We start from the raw sequence: 17,149 nt of genomic DNA on the forward strand, positions 1-17,149 counted from the left end.
TAACAGGTTGGCTTGATAAAGAGCACCAGGACAGAGAACTGCCTGTAGCTGTCAGCTCTTATTCTCAAACTGCAAATTGTGCAAAATTCTGCCTTTAAATGTGCATGTCTTCATCCCCAGCTGAGGAGAAGGAGCAGATGTTTAGCTGCACTAACATTTTGGTGCTTCTCACATAATACAGTCTGTGGCCCAAATTCAGGTCCTGGTTGAATTGGTAAGTGTTCTCCCTATTTGCATTGGCATCCGAAAAGCAGAACATGGTGACAAACCTGAGTGCATACACCATAGGGTTACATATATGGGGAGGGAGGGATGGAAAAAAATGCGAGCAAAGCACTTCTCAGCACCTTCAGAAAACTGAGATAATGGCCCCAAACATTACATAATTTCATATGAGAAGTGTGACTGTTTCAAGCATTATGCTACCACTTTCTCTCAAGGCCCCTGTTCAGGAAATCCTTGCATTTTATGTAAGTCCAAGGGATGTGAGCAGGACTTGAGCATCTGCTTAGCACCATTCACATTCTCAGGTATCCTTCTCAAACAAGATTTCTCTCCTGATGGACTCCTGTGAGAACTGACAGAAGAAATAGCAGGAGCTCTATCTTCGTACTAAGGCTTCAACCCCTTGCTCCCTTCTTTTTCCCCTTCCCATCCCTCCGTGGCAAAAAAACAGGAAAGACAAGATTTGGAGATCAAGTCAAATGTCCAATTTATTTTTATAACTTGAAACTGGAACAAACGTTGTTTTGAACGAGCGTACAAATGAAATGGTAGACACATGCTGAACTCAACATTGTGACAATAAGGGGAAAAAAAAGAGGCCAAAAATCTTGTACAGAGAATAAAAGGAACAATAAATATTTCACTAAGCCATATTGAAATGACCTCCAGCCATCTCAACATTTTATCCATAATAAAAAAAAAAAGTGCTCTCGTTTTTTAAACAGAGCACAAATACCAAGCAATAATAAATAGTTCCAAACTTGTAGTAAAAGACAAAACCTCCAAGTAAACAACAAAAGCTCATACAATAAGTAATAGAAAAAGGTAATAAAAATATTTTGCCTTGCCGGTACAAATGCAAACAACTTAAATCAACGTTACTTTGCTTTGCAGTTCTAAAATACAAAGAGCACCATAAAAATGAGTTTGCCTGTGATAAACAAAACCTTGGACTGTCTTTTACATAGGACTGGGATGAAATGCTGATTTTTTTTGACCCTTTCCTTAAAAATTCCTATTTTTCTTTCCAAAACCAGGTTCCTGTACCTGTCCTGTTGCCAGGGAGTCGACTGGAGTATTGCTCTGGACTTCAATGGCAGCAGGTGAAAGTAATAAATTCAACCTTGAAAAAAATGTAAAACTACTTAAAGTGTGAAAAGAACTACAACAGCATTCTAGCTATGCCCATGTTATATTGTGCTTATGGCCTAGTAAACTACGGCTCTTCCAAGCAAGAAGAAAAGGAGGGCCATTTCAGTATCACTACAGTCTGCAGAAACACAACCCTTGTGCTTTTGGGTGACTTATTGTTAGCTTCAGTGATCTAAGTCACAAAATTAGACAACTGCTGGTGTTAGCTATCCTGAATAATTAAAAACTACAGGGAGACTGAAACTCCTAAACAACTTACAATAAAATGAAAAGTGAAATTCTTTCGGAAATCAATGAATTGTGGACTGAAAGTGTGCAGTTAACTTCTGATCTTCATTGCACTGATGCAAGTCCAAGAGATTCTTCTGAGTTCCGTGGCATGACTGGATTTATACAAAAGCCAGAGATCTGAATTTTCACCAAAAAGGGAAAATGTGCCTTTAAGGGACCACATTCCAACCTCAATTATGCTGCAATAATTTAGGACTAAGAGCGATGAATAATTCCTGATTTATATCAGTTTAATTGAGATACAGAATTTGTCCAGAAGACTTAAGGATGTGATGTTCAAGCCAGGAAGGCATATATCTATCTGATAATTAGGTGGATCAAATTCTCCCTACTGTCACACCCATGCCTCTCCAATTGCTCCAGTAGTTCTGCACAGATGACAGAATAATTTGGCATGGCAATATATTTTTTTTCTTGTTTTTGTTTTAAATTTTACTGTCATTTTCTGCAAGAGCCATGATCATTTTCTCTTCCCCTTCACTAAAGCATTAGTGCCTCTTCTGCCACGTCTTCCCCTTGACCCAAAAGGGAGTAAGTGTGAGAGAGAGAGAGAGAAAAAGAACTGCAAAGAAGAGAGACATCAAAAGGTACAGGATTTCATCCCAGTCCTCAAACATTCAGAAATTTATGGAATGTACAATTAGAAGTGAACAGCAGCAAAGCAGCTAATAACATGGACTGGCAAGACCTGTACATGGAGTCGGTCCTGTTCTGACAGGGAAGAGGAGGGCTGTGCCTGGACTAATTTTACTTCAATCCGATTACAGCTGTACCAACAGCAGGCCATTTCACCATTTTATGTCAAAGCGGATGCAGCAGCTCTCACTTTTTGCTATAAAAAGACTTTCTTCCAGAGGGTGGTGGCAGGGTGTGAGGAGCAATGAGTGGGGGTTGGCCAGGAGAGGGAAGATGTATTGCACATCTTCTTGTTTGGAAGGAGGGGAAGAAATCTCCTCTCTCTCTCTCAAATCTGCAGGGAAGCTGTGGAATGTCACCCCAGACACCTTTCCAGGAACGGAATTTCTTTTCACACAAACAGGCAATATCCATCCAGCCTGGTTCAACCATACCTGGTAAAACCTTGATGCAAGGGGTCCAGGCAACTTTGAAGTTATTTAGAGCCCTGTGGGAACAGCACTTTTTTGTAGGCCATTTCTGACAAAAAAAATATATATACAACTAAAATTATTTGTGAACAACAACAAGAAAAAAAGTAAAATAAAAAAGCACTTAATTATTTTGTTTTGTTTCTTTTACTCAAAGGTCGTCTAACAACCCCCTTTTTTCCTGTACAATAAGGACTTCACATACAAATTTTTTTTTATTTTTGCAATATTTTATCCTGCCAAATTAAAAAAATATATTATGGCAGCCTGTTTGTTTGTTTTTATTTTTATTTCCAAATTCACTAACAAAAAGGTACATTAAATCCCTTTAAAAGGACAAGCGTACAGTTAAAAAATTACAAGCTTCAGTAAAAATACAGCAAGTGCCTACATCATATGAATCAACCAATATCAATATCCATTCCAGAAGGGGAAGAGAAGGGGGGAAGGGGAGAAAAAAAGAGAAAAATAGGTACAGGTCAGAAACGTGATTTTTTTTTCTGCAAAGCAATAACAATATTGAGCACTTTTTTCTACATACTTTTTCTACATGGTGTAGCAATCACCTTTTAATCCCCGAATACAAGATTCTATACATTTTTGAAATAAAAATTCAACACCCAAGGCAGAAAAAAATTTACTAAAACTCAAGACTTTACAGTTACAGTGACAAGAACAAATTTATAGACCCACCATTTAAATTTTACTGCAACATTTTCAAGGAAAAAAGAATTTTTTTTTTTCTTTCTGGTTTTGTAAAATGCCCAGGCATTCTCCATTATTACAAATACTGGTCCACTTTTACAGTAATCAAGAAATTTTAATATATATAATATATACTAAAACCCCGTCACCAAAAGAAAACAATATACACATGGCCATTATGGCATTTTTTTAATAACCTATTAAGCAAACTTTGAAAAAAAAAAAGATTGCTCAAACACACATACACACAATTTCTTTTTTACCCTTGTATGTATTCAATACTGTAAACGTATTTTAAGACAGAGTGCACTAAATTTAACTTTTAAAAAAAATTAGCCGTTGTTCCTGAATTGTTTTTTCTCATTCAATGATAGCAACTTGTAATTTGTGTCATTTGAGTTTTAATTCAGCAGTAAATCATTTCCATTCCATTTTCTAAGCAGCGTTGTCCTGAAAAAAAAAAAAGGCTGAGAATAATTCAGCTAATGTATGTCCGAAGTTGTGCTGGGTATACATCTTCATTTGATTGGGTCTTATGGCATTTTCGTGTCCACTATCTTCAACCAGTAATTTTTTTTTTTTTAAGTAAATGTGGCTCTTTTTTTTTTCTAAAGAATGTACTTTTCTTGTTTTACTTTTTTTTTTAAAAGTCTTTCCATTTCACAAAAACATTTTGCATTTGTCTCAAGAGACTCAAATAGGAAGATCAGTTTTCAAGGCACTCACGTCAAATTGAATGGCAGTAGAAAAACTGTCCAATAAATTATTTTTATTTATTTTTCTTTATAGTGCCAGTATTGTGAATGCCATGCTTAGCAACACTGACACTTAATCTCAGCTGTTCCCTTACAGTTTAACCCACCTTTGGGCCAAATAGAACATGATGTAATTTCTTGTTGAGAAGCCATTTTTCTCTTAACCACAAACAAAAGATTTAAAGTGCGGGTCAACATAATTAAAATCTCTAACCATAATTGTCTACTGTTTGCTAATATTAGTTTACATAGGCTTTTAAAAATTTGGAATTTGAAAGTAGAGCAGGTGCATTTTTCTTTGCTATAATTTTTCTCTCTCGTATGCTTTTCTCTGAATACAATTCTATTCTGTTCCTAATTAAGTTGGAAAAAATCTTACCGACTTCAGCTGGAGCAGAATCTTGCCAAGACAGGTAAATCAACCAGAATTTATTTTTCCCCTCTTTATAATAACATCACTGTACAGCATCTAAGGTAGTTCTAATATTTCTGTTCATAAACCAAACACCTATGAGTTGAGGCTCTTCGTTGAGAAATTCACACTTTCCTACCTTCTAGTAATCAACTACAGCAAGTGTGGACTAAAGTAGATGTCCCAAATTCAAATTTATGATTTTGTGGTTTTAAAACAAACAAAAAAATATTTCATTTATCTCCTCTGAGGTTTGAAAATAATATTAAAATGCTCAAGATGTACTTTTATTGTCTCTGGGAAGAGTCACAGGAGGGGAAGAGGGAGGGAAAAACACTCCAGAAAGTGACAAACTGGCATCATTATGTTGCCATAGCTTTTAACAAGAACAAATTATCTGATAGTAATGCACAATTAAGAATGTTTCTGGATTTTGAGTGTAGCAGCCTTCTGCATCTATGTCTTTTTTGTTGCCATAATTTTAGTGCTGAAATCCATCTAAAAAAGGCCTCTATCTTCAGCCACATTGTCAGTGCTACGTATTTGATCCAAATTTCAAAAGAAAGTGCTAATTTTAAAGATTGTTATCCGCTGTACAATTTTGTTTTTCCCTAATCTTCAAGGTTATTTAAGAAGAGGAAAGGAAGGAAGGAAGGCAGGAAGGAAGGAAGGCAGGAAGGAAGGAAGGCAGGAAGGCAGGAAGGAAGGAAGGAAGGAAGGAAGGAAGGAAGGAAGGAAGGAAGGAAGGAAGGAAGGAAGGAAGGAAGGCAGGAAGGAAGGAAGGAAGGGAAAGGATAGAAAAGAGAAAAAAGAAAAAAGAAAAAAGAAAAAAAAAAGAAAAAGGAAAAAAGAAGAAAAAGATATTTCAGTTCAAATGCTGGCTTCTTCACAAGAAATTACATTCACTTAGCTTAAATTTCAACAAAGCAGCGGCCCAAAAATTATAATTTTAAAAGATATGTTTCTCTCCTACAATGCAAGTAATCTCAGGCTACAACTGGGTAAAATTAAAAAGGGATACCCAACAAAATTTTAAAAGAAATTTAAACAGAAAGAATAAAAAAAAGTACCTGCACATGCCAAAAAATTACAAAAACCCAATAAATACAGAAATTATTGCACAGTTAAAAGGCTCCACAATTTTTACTGCCTTAATCAACCCTCGGGTTTAATAGAACTTTGTAGACACAGGTTATATTTAAGTGCCAAAGTCAGGCACCTTACCATAGTTATGCTAAGTTATGTTTACGGAGGCAAGTTAGGTCATCTTTTCTCAGTTGGCAATAGTTAAACTGTACAAATAAAATGTTACCTAGACCCCTGAAATTTAACCTAGTGGAGGTGGGGGGGTGGGGATGGGGGGGATGGGGGGCAGGGGGGTGGGGGGCCTTAGCTTCTTTCTGCCTGCTCAATTTTGACGTCATTTGTCAGCAAATGTTCTCCATGCCACTTTTTCATGTGTTTCTCCAGGGTGCTGTAAACACTGAAGGGCATCTGGCAAATGTCGCAGCGGTAGACCTCCTTCCCTATCTGGCCATGCGTTTTCATATGGCGCGTCAGCTTACTGCTCTGGGCACATGCATAGTTGCAGAGCTCGCATTTGTAAGGCCGCTCTCCAGTGTGGCTCCGACGGTGTACCGTCAAATTGCTGCAGTTCTTAAAGACCTTGCCACAGTACTCACATGTATCGCTCCTGCGTCCTTCCTTCGAGCTGGGTCGCCCGGGGCCGGGTCCGCTGATGTGGGGGGTGCTGCCTCCGCTCGCCGTGCCGCTGCGCCCTGAGAGCCCCCCGTCCAGCATGTCCCCCGGCGGGGTGGAGAAACGCAGGCTCCCGTTCTCCGACGAGTGCTCGGAGGAGGTCGCGAAGGGGGATTGTCGGGAGTCTGTGAATCCGAGGAACGGATCCTTCATGAAGTGCCGCGATGCTGCATACCCTACCAGCCACTGGGAGTAAACGTTTTCAGAAGGTATGATCGTTGCTGGTGGCAAGTCCAAATCTTTCTCTACCTTTATTCTTTTAGAGGAATTGTTTAAACTGGGGCTCGTGATAGGCGTTGGCTTGCGGGGGAACAAGTTTGGGAAGGGTTCACCCGGGCCAAAGTTTCTTCCATTGACCGTACCTTCCTCAGTGCGGTCCAGCTCTCCTACCACTGAGTCTTCGTCGCCCGGATCTCTCTGACAGAGGTCTCGAGGACACAAGTCTCGCTGGTCAGAGGACCTCTTCATGAAGCTACTCCTCTTCTGTTTCTCAGCTAACATGTCATTATATTGCTGAATGGCACCTAGACTTACATTCTCGATGACTTTTCCCAGGACGAGGGATTTCTCATCTGGCAGGGACTTGGAGCCATTTTCTCGGTTACGACTCAGCTCTGAGTCCATACTAAAACTCGACTCTGGCCGGCTCTCATTTTCAAGCTCCTCTTCCTCCTCCTCCTCCTCTTCCTCTTCTTCGTTGTCATGGCCCAGGGAAGGATCGCTCTCATTCCTGAAATCTGCCTCACTGGATTTCAGTCCCTCTCCAGTGAGCTCACTTGTGCCTGGCTCAGGGGAACTAGTGGTGGACAGTCCATCATCTGACCTGCCCGTCATGGAGCCAGCTTTATGCATATGCGTTTTCATGTGACGTTTTAGCTTGCTGGCCTGGGAGCAAGCATGGTCACAGAGCTGACACTTGTAGGGCTTTTCTCCTGTGTGACTGCGCCGGTGCACGATAAGGTTACTCTGGAACTTGAATGTTTTCCCACAAAATTCACAGGACTTGCTCTTGGCCTGAGGCTGGGGAGGCGTAGTGCTGCTGGGGGGCATGGGGGGCAGTGGCGGGGTGCTCAAAAAAGGTGATTTAGGACTCGGCTGGAAGGGATTCAACAGACGATGCATAGGGTTGGTGCGACTGGGTGAGACTGGCGGAGGGGTGGAACTGTTTCCTGCCAGCTCTCGGAGCCTTCTGGAGAAATCCATCGCTGGGGACTCAATTGCCATGGGGTTTAAACGCATAACTCTGTCAAAGGCACTGGGATGCTGGGCAACTAACCCCATTTCTTCGGCACTAAGGCGATGTGGATCCAGATGATGACGAGGCGGTGGGCTGAACAGCGGAGGCGTGTTTGGGAGCCGACCCTCACCAAAGCCGGGGTGTTCACGCAAGATGGGTCCTGTCATGCGCAAAAGGTTGAAGGGGTTGTTGTCTCCAAGAAAATTCATCAGCGGGGACTGTGCAACAGTCTCCGGTCCCAGAGGAGGAGGGATGGTGATGCGTGGAGTAAGGGAACTGTTTGAAGGGCTTGTTTCCAGGTAGATGCGGAATCCATGTGTGTTCTGGGCATGCTGAAGCAAGAACCAAGCGCTATTAAAAGGCTGCTTGCATGTTGTGCAAATATAGCTTGAAGGCTCATCTTTACCTGTAAAAGAAAAAACAGAAAGAACACTTAAAAAATAATACAGCGGAGAACATTTAAATACTGTTGGCATTCACTTTATTTTGCTAACACATTTCCTCCTTGGCATTTCTGAAAGAAGGATTTAATTGCAATGTATTGACTGATATAAATTGTTGAACAGCACATTTACTCACTGCACTTATTCACTTAACATGTATGACAAATATCACACATATGCATTTGTGCTATATACGTTTACATCCTCTAATTTGCAAATAAAACCTTCTTTTATGACGTGTAAGGATCCAAATCCTTTCATGTGTTTATTCTACAAAAAGGAATTTGTTTCAAGGGATTTATGACTACGGACAAAAACCAAGAAAAATGCAGTGTGGTAGGTTTTACAAGGCACCTGTTCAGACCTTCAGTGTCATTTTTACTCTCTCGTTTTATATACTTCATGCAGCAGTCCCCTGAGTTCTTACTGAATTTAATTTATACATGCTTAAGTCATGCCAGCAATTCCATTTTTAAAATACCATGTAGATATTTAGCCACAAAAGTCCTATTCAAGTCAACAGGAGCTTGGAAAACATACCCTTGCATAAACCACTTTGACGTTCTTTTTGCCAAAACACCAAGAAGCCACTCAAATGAAACATCCGGTAATCAAAGCCGACAGCACAGTTGCAATTAACAGTAACAAATGTCGGGCTGTGCTTGAACTGGGTCCCAAGAATTTCTGAGCCTGAGCCTGCCCTCCAATGCAGAAATGCTCACCAGAGCCAAAAACACTGTTCTGTTTGCTTTTCTAGCCTCTTGGAACAACTGCATAAAGGTGGAAAGCATTCCTTTAACCTTGATTCAGCTTTACATAAAGGACAGGTGTGGACAAGTCTGCATCACAGTCATAATTTTGCTAGCTAGAAAATTCCAGTCCTGGGCACAATATAAGCTATGTGGTGGTATCTGCAAATAGCACTTCCCTCCTTGCCCCCCCCTCCTTTTTTCAATGCCTCTGGAAGACTCTGATAAATTCATAAATATGTGTCAACTTGAAAATCATGATCCAGTATGTGTGTTGTTGTTTGTTTTTAAATGAGTGGGACATTTCCTGAAAAAAACCTGCCCATTTTGGAAAATCTAAAATTAAATCCTTGCTTGCTTGTTTGTTTATGAGAGCACGTGTTTTGTCTAGCAATGGCCCCACTGAATCTAAAGGCACTAAACTTCCTGAAAGTTCAATACTTGAACCAAGCTTCCTGCCTGACCCATGATGGATCAAGGACCCAAGCAATGCCTGATTCAGCCCCTCCACAGGAGCTGAAATCCAAAGCTGAGCTAACAGACCCTTTCTAGACGGGGGCTGCCATTCCCAAAAGCCTGTTGCATGAGCTTGAAAATGAAAGAGTTTATAAAGTGAACAGAACCTTATTATCGAAAGTACCTTGTAAAGAGGAATGACTCATAGCAGACAAAAAAAAATTTAAACCTGGGCACATCAAGAGAAGCTGATTGAATTCCCCTCTTCTGGCTGTTGCAGGAATGACTGCTGCTAACAAAACCTACAAAATCTTAGACAAGGAGGCTAGGAGTTTATCTGCCTACCTATCAGCCTGTCAGTTTATTTAATCTTATCAACCAATATACATCCATAACAGCATAAAGGAAAAAAGTATGGATCAGATTGAGACTTATTCATAAATGTAGGTGATAAATGTGGTGCAACTCTTCAGCCACTTATTGATTTAGTAGGGCTATTGCTGTGGATAGCAGCTTTGAACCCCAATTTCAGTGAAGCTATCTCTTCACAGCCAATAAAAAATGTACACAATACAGTGGGCATTTCTGCCTGGCTGATGTGCTCCCCATCCCCTGGCTCCGTGCTCTGTGTCTGTATGGGCCAGACACAATTGCTTTGATTAATGTCTAACAATCACTATTGGAAAAAACAAATAAGTTTGGGAACTGCCTTTGGCTTGGAAAAAAGTGCCCGTGACTGCTATTGACATTAATGAAAGCCGCATACAAACACGGAAAGGAACTGATACATTATCCCTTAAAAATCTACTCAGCACTGAGGCAGTTAGGAAGTTTTATGTCAGCTTTGCAGCCAAAGCAACAGTAAATACTCCCATTATTACTTCAAATATTTAAATTTCTGTTTCTTACAGAAATATGATGAAAATGTCTAGACCTTTAACTTTTCTTGCACGGCAACATGTGTAGTATAAAAAGTGACAGAAATCATTGAAGCAGACTAAAGTATATAACATACTCTGTCAAAAGCTTTTTTAAACAATATGTTTTACCTCAGATCACCCTAGAATAGATTTTAATAAAGCCCCTTACGAAGTGTGATCTAATAGCAAATGAAGTGCAGCATCTTACAAGGTCATATATCTTCAAATTAAAGAGTGCTCCGCACCCTTCACCTTCACTTTATCCACTCTAATTAATCGATTTATTACCCACAGCTGTTCAATTCCTTCATTTTTAAAGTCACAGCATGCACTCTTTTTTGTTGTGTTTTTTTTTCTTTGAAAAAATAAAGTGACTGAGTGTCTGTGTATGTGCATGCATTCTCTTTGCTTAGCTCAAGAACTGACAGGAGCAAGAAAGCAGCTGTGTATTAGGCGACAACAACAGCAACATGTTTACTTCAGAAAAGGCACATATGTAAGAAAAAAAATTCCTGAGCAGGCTGAGGATCAAGGCCAACCTAAAACTGAAATGGCTGATTAAAAAAATTACCCTCAAAATGGCAGCTGGCTGGATGCTTGCTATTACATGTTACATAGAACTAAGGTTTTGGTTTGTTTTGTTCTCCAAAACTTCACCTCCATGAAATTCAAGAGAGGAAAGTAAGTCCCTACCTTTTTAGTTTTCTTTCAGAAAGCCAAAATTAGTGCTACTAGTGATCTAAAATTTATAAGCTAGCAGTTATAGGTCTTCTCTCCCTTGTTTGTTTTGTTTAGCTTTTATATTCCTTAACACTCCTTTTCAGGACACCTCAACACAGCAGCAAAATTGACTGTAGGCTACCAGGCTACCAATCTTTGACCGATTCATGAATGTTCATACGTGCATACCTATATACATATTTTTTACAACCCTCAAAGACTCTCCCCAGACTCCCTGTTTAAAAAAAAATTAAAAAAATAAAAAAGAATTTAATTACCATATTATCACTTCATGGTTATCTTGCCTAAAAGTTGCCCTGAGCAGTGTAGATGCTCACTTTTAAGAACAGAACAATGTCAAAAAGTCTTTGAAGATCCACTCCGAACATTTTTATGTTCAAAAATTTGCTAAATATTTTAAACATGCCCAGAAACAGCCACGTATTGCTCAAGAATGAGCCTTATATTTAATAATGCACCTACACTATAAAAGCCTTTTTTATAAGGCTACTTTTGATATAAGGCTATCTTAATCCCTTGCCACCTGCACTGAAGTCTGTCTAAATACCCACTTTATGACAACTAGCTATATAGTCTTTGCCATATGCAGTCTTTATCACTTTAGCATGTGCTTGACTTTGAGCATGTGAGTAATCAACATCAGTGAAACTTAAGCATAGGCTGAAGTGCTCTGTTGGATAGTGATGAAATTATTCATGTGCTTAGAGTCAAACACAAGCCAAGACTTCATTAATATTGTTCGATGAACTGCACATGGTTTCAATCCTACAGTCTGTAACTAGGCATGAATTTTGGGGCTGAGAGCTGAAGTATAATTCTTTATTTTTACAGTAGTTGGTAGATATGATGTATGTACAGAGATGAGACATCCAGGTCACAACTCCTGAGCAATCAATTGTAGCTTCCAGGCTGCACTAAAGTCAAACGAATACTGCCAGTTCAGACATGATAGAGGTTTGTAGGGCTGTATACTACTAAGATCTACTGAAATGGTATTTCAGGTATCCAGAGGACTAAGAGGGATTGTCAAATTAAAATAATGAGAGGACTGGGATAAACCCTAAGGTTTGACCTTATCCAGTTCCTGACCCAAAGGATAATACAGTCATAAAACTGTTTGGATTGGAAGGAACCTCGAAGTTCATCCAGTCCCAGCCCTCCTGTCCCGGGCAGGGACAACTTTCACTAGACCAGGTTGCTCAGACTTCCATCCAGCCTAGCCTTGAACGTTTCCAGGGCTGGGACATTTGTAACTTCTCTGGGTAACCTGTTCCTGTGCCTCATCAACCTCATAATAAAGATTTTTTTCCTAATATCTGCTCTAAACCTACTCTATTTTAGTTCTCTCTTTGTCCTGTCCTACATGTCTATATCTATGAATCTATTCATATCTATGCCAGCTGCTCCAATATCCCACCTCAAAGGCCACCAAATGGAGAGTCTACAATCTTTTTAAAGTCTACCTCATTCATTCTCTCCTTTACCATCATTAAGATTCCCCAAGTGCCTACTCTAAATCTTTCTTCCTGCAACTTAAGATCTTAATATATTGTCCTACCCAGATGTACGTGCAAAACACAGGGAACAAGTTACTCTGCACCTTACAGTTATCATCCAACCCAAGGATTTGAACCAGGTGAACCACTTTGTGTCTTTTAGCACCCCCTTCTCCCAATTTGATTTGGAAAGGTTGAGGGAGAATTCACTTTGTATTGGAGTAGTGTGTGGCCATGCTGACTATTTACAGTATAAAAAAAAGCTGTCTTCTTTCTGATTCGAATTGCTGAGTTCAACTCCCAACCATTAGATCTCGCTGTATTTTTACCTGGGAGATAAAAATCTCACTAGTATCTTCTCCCAAAGCAGGTAATTATAAACTATGAACTTATTGAGCACTCTTGCCTTTTCTGCATATTATGACAAAAGATGGTCTTTTCCAGAAATATTAAAATGTGTTCCCTCAATTAGTGCATGACAGATTATGTTCCATTCAAAATGTCAAAGCAATAATGAGCCTTTTTCTTTTTCATGAACAGCTCTATACAAACCTGAATTCAGACCCTGCCTCTCAAATTCTTCCCTTACATGGACAGTGAGAAAATACAGGTCATAACAAGTCTAGACTGGGTCTGCAGGCATCCACCCCACTGCACCAGTCAGCCTGAATCCCTGACTTATCTGTTCCCTGCAGTCTGACTTGTATCATTTAGTGATATGCAGATCTTCCTTGCCCAGTTGGTACATAACTTTCTATATACCCTGAATGCTGAGCGCCTTTACCCAGGAGATAAAAATTTCCCTCAAAATATCCTCAGTTATTCTGGATACCATCAAACAATAATCAATGTGAGATAAGAACTGTTGAACAGTGTGAGATAAGAACCTTATTTTCTGCTGAGCTACAGTGACATCCAGTGCCTTATGAATCCTCCCCTCAGCATGCCTGAATAATTCCATTAGCTGTAACAGGGAATGAACTCCCCCTAATTTTAATCAGCCACCCATAACCCCTGCCAGCTCTGTGGTGAGGACCTGCAGTCAGGTCCATATAACCACTGCCATTCTTTACCTCTAGCAGTGCTTTCCAGATAATGTTTCTGGTTCCATTTTACAAAGTTACAACAGCAGCAATAAAAGTGTTAAGGAATTTTAATGCTGGTTTACTGCACCTTTAGAAGTTCAGGAAAAGTAGAAACTTGCAAGCTTTACAGAAAGGATACCTTTTATTGTAGCACTCAGGAACAGACATGTATCAGGTTCCTACAATCTTTCCTCCAATATTACTCTCTTCTCCACCACTTGATTTTTAATGAACATTTAAATAATTACTACTTGTTATTATGATGGTTACTCTAATAATACCAATAAAGGTAGCATGGATGCTCCATAAAAAGTACACCTTTAATTGAATTATTATTAAATTAAAATGCCATAATTGAGAACACAATTTTAACAAGTCTCCTTGTAAGTCCAGCTGACATTAAAGAGAAGGGCATTAAATACTAGAAAGATTTAGTGTTCTACGGCAAAAGAATATATTGTCATAAGTAGTTTGACAGATCACCCAGACAAGGGCCAAATGCATTTCAGGTGTCTGCAGTGTGGATCTGCTATGTGACCTATACCAGTTCATGCTTGGTGCTTGATTGAGTCTACAAAAATATTTCTAACATAGGCTTTTATGCTGAAGGGTTTTATAAGCATATTATAACTTCAAATTTTCCAAGTTAGCAAGAACTTTTACTCACCTCTGTTTATAATAGAATAAACACTATCTGAACACACACAATATTGAGAGTTTTACATGCCCTCCCTGCATTCGTTGAGCTGTTTGGAAGTGTTGCTACCTCCATTTCAGAAGGACTGACAGTCTCAATAAAAGAAACAGAAATGCAAAGTAGGGTCCAAGTCAGGGTGTGAATCACCACTGCCAGTCCAATGCCAGTCACCAGCTTTAAACAACAAACACAAAGGTCTCATATCTCTTTACACCTCCCTTCATATTAATTCTGTTTTGATGGCAGCAAGAACTAAAGATGAAAAACAAGCACAACTCCTCTATCTATCCCCAGAGCTAACACAGTTCATCCATCCCTACACTGCCTCATCTAAAGAAAGGGCTCCAGAGAGTCTTGCAGTACATCCTGCTCAGGGTTACGGGGACTATCACCAACAGTTCATAAAGTTAGTGTCAATTGGAAGCTAAAGTTGGTATTTTATGACTTAACAAGTCGCCTGCAGTCTCACAACCCACGCACCTCCAATTCTACACTCAGATAAACAGCCCTTGTCTCCGGTAAAGCTCAGCCAACCTGAAGTGCATCTTAGTCAAGAAGAGCAGATGAAGGTTTAGGTGTAAAAGCCCAAGCATGAGGGGCCACAGAGCCTGTCATCATCTGGAAATGGGAAATCTCAGGATGAGGTCAGTGAAAGGAAAGAATGTGACAGAGAAACAAAAATGAAATGTTTTTAAGAGGTGGATGGAAAATCAGGGGTGTCTGAAGAAAGAAGTAATCGTGAGGTGTTACTTCTCAGTTACAGAATCTTATTTCCTCCCATACAAGGCCCTGTTCTCTTTTCTTACCTTGCCTCTTGATAGCTTATCTCCTCCAGTGCCATCTTGAACAGAAGAAAAATCACGACTTCATGCAATATTCTTCTCCCACACACTGCCTGTAGGTTTTACAGCTATCCCCATCCTCTTTCTACCTTGACTAGTGAGACTGCAAGTTCTCAACAGAGATTATGCAAGAAGCTTTATGCCAAGAGAACCTACACACCCCACAAGACCCTATCAATCCCTGCACTGATTTTGATTAATGATGTGAATATTCTTGAGAGCATTTTCTACCTGTTGGAAAAGTTCTACAGTAGTATTGGTTGACACAAATATTGAAAAATATTAATATTACACTACTGTTAGCAATGTAGTATTCATTCTTCCTGTGCTAAAGCCAACTGTCAAGCTCCAGTTTTGGTGGATTAAGTGCTGCCCCACTTTCGGGAAACTATTTTATTTTCTGAATCCATGTCAGCAGTGGTTTATTCCTGTTAGGCAGAACTGCAAATAATCTGTTTATCAGTCTTGTAATAATAAATATCTATTTTGTCAAATTAACTATTTTATTAAATGAGGGGGAAATCAAGTGGATTAATTACCAATCACAAAGCTGAGAAGTCAGACTGTAATACTATCTACAGCCAACTTTTCAGAATTCCAAGAGCAAATAACGTGAATCCTTGAAAGTCTTAGTGATATCAAGCTGATACATCTCACCAAACTCTGATTTGAATTACCCTGCTGTGAATTCAAAGTATCTGTGATGATCACCAATGCAGACTTTTTCAAATTTTTCCAGATAAACTATACCAGGTTGTCACTAACGAGGAACTTAACTAGACTTACACGAATATACCAAGTTGCAATTAATTTGTTTTTTTTCATTGAACTTTCCCCAGAAGCATATTATATGTCCTCTCTGGCATTTATACTTACAAAAAAGGAGGAGGCTGCAGGCAGACTACAGCCATGCATAACACAAACAGATGCTTCCTGCTTCTTAATGGACAGGGGCGACCTTTGGCTGAAGCAGCTTGTGTTCAATGGTCCCATTTTCTGTGAGACTTAATCATACCTCAGATCTGTACTGCCAGATTCACATAAATGAACCAAATGCACAGCTCAGTTTAATTTCCAGTGCATTACAAAATGGTAATATTATATTTTTAGGTATAAAATGTCAATAGGCATTTTGGGCAACTTCCTTCTGGATGTCTAATTTCTCATTCCTTAAAAGAGCTTCTGGCTTACTGGAAGTTAATGTTCAGCCTGCAGAAGTGTAAGAAATGCTTTTACAAAGAGCAGAAAAGGAAAGAAAAATGCCTTACAGAAGTTGGAACTTGTGACACAGGGATTTTTACCCAGAAGCACTATTTAAATGGAAGATAAAAAACATGTTTGTCGTCTCTGAACACCTTCTCCTAATTGGTGTTAAATCTAAAATGCAAAGGCAATTTATAAAGCAGAGGAAGGGAGAAGTGTGAAAAGTAAGGAGCAAACAGGAAAATCAATATTAAAAGATCAATAGTGAATGAGTTAACTTTTAAATTAGCCCTTTGTGATACAACAGTTTCAACTAACTCCACCTTTAGCATCTAAACAGCTTTGTGTCTTTTAGATAGTTTCTTTGAACCTAAGACATCAACTAGCAGACTGAATGGAGGTTTTACAAACCTGCTGCATAAAATAGTGAAAATCATCAGCTAAAATGTGGAAGGCAATACAGAGGGGCACTTTACCCACTCGTGAGATTAAAGGACCATAGGACTACCCATGGCTGGTGGTTTAATATATAGGATCCCATTTACAGCATTCATGAAAATCCCTTGTACTGCTCAAGGACACTTTTAGGCCTTTTCTTTGCATAAGGTATTCAAATGCATTTGAAATAATGTCAGTCTTTTCTACAACATATGAAATATGCCAGCAGCTTCCCTTTAAATCGGTTTCCTGTAAGCAGTTTTGTTTGAAAACTGGCAAGTGCTGGATTTTTTTTTTTCCCACAGACTTTTCTAAGGTGCCATTTTCTCATCTTACATCAAGAATTCTCAGTAATCTGAATAGGAACTAAACGGAGGGCACATGAAGGAAATTGTCCATGTCATATAATGGAAAAACAAAGAGTAAATTACAGAACAA

General features: G+C 39.3%; 1 protein-coding gene across 1 annotated transcript in view; it reads right to left on the reverse strand.

Annotated features, from left to right (window-relative positions):
* Positions 1 to 6,026: 6,026 nt before the first annotated feature.
* The window catches only part of BCL11B (BCL11 transcription factor B), a 92,156-nt gene continuing 81,033 nt past the window's right edge, over positions 6,027 to 17,149 (reverse strand). Inside the window, exon 3 of the mRNA XM_063399333.1 lies at positions 6,027 to 8,047. Within this exon, the coding sequence (XP_063255403.1) occupies positions 6,036 to 8,047 (2,012 nt within the window). The 3' untranslated portion in view covers positions 6,027 to 6,035. The remainder of the gene's footprint in view (positions 8,048 to 17,149) is intronic.

This window comes from Prinia subflava, chromosome 5, assembly GCF_021018805.1.
Source record: "Prinia subflava isolate CZ2003 ecotype Zambia chromosome 5, Cam_Psub_1.2, whole genome shotgun sequence".
Classification (NCBI taxonomy): Eukaryota; Metazoa; Chordata; class Aves; order Passeriformes; family Cisticolidae; genus Prinia; species Prinia subflava.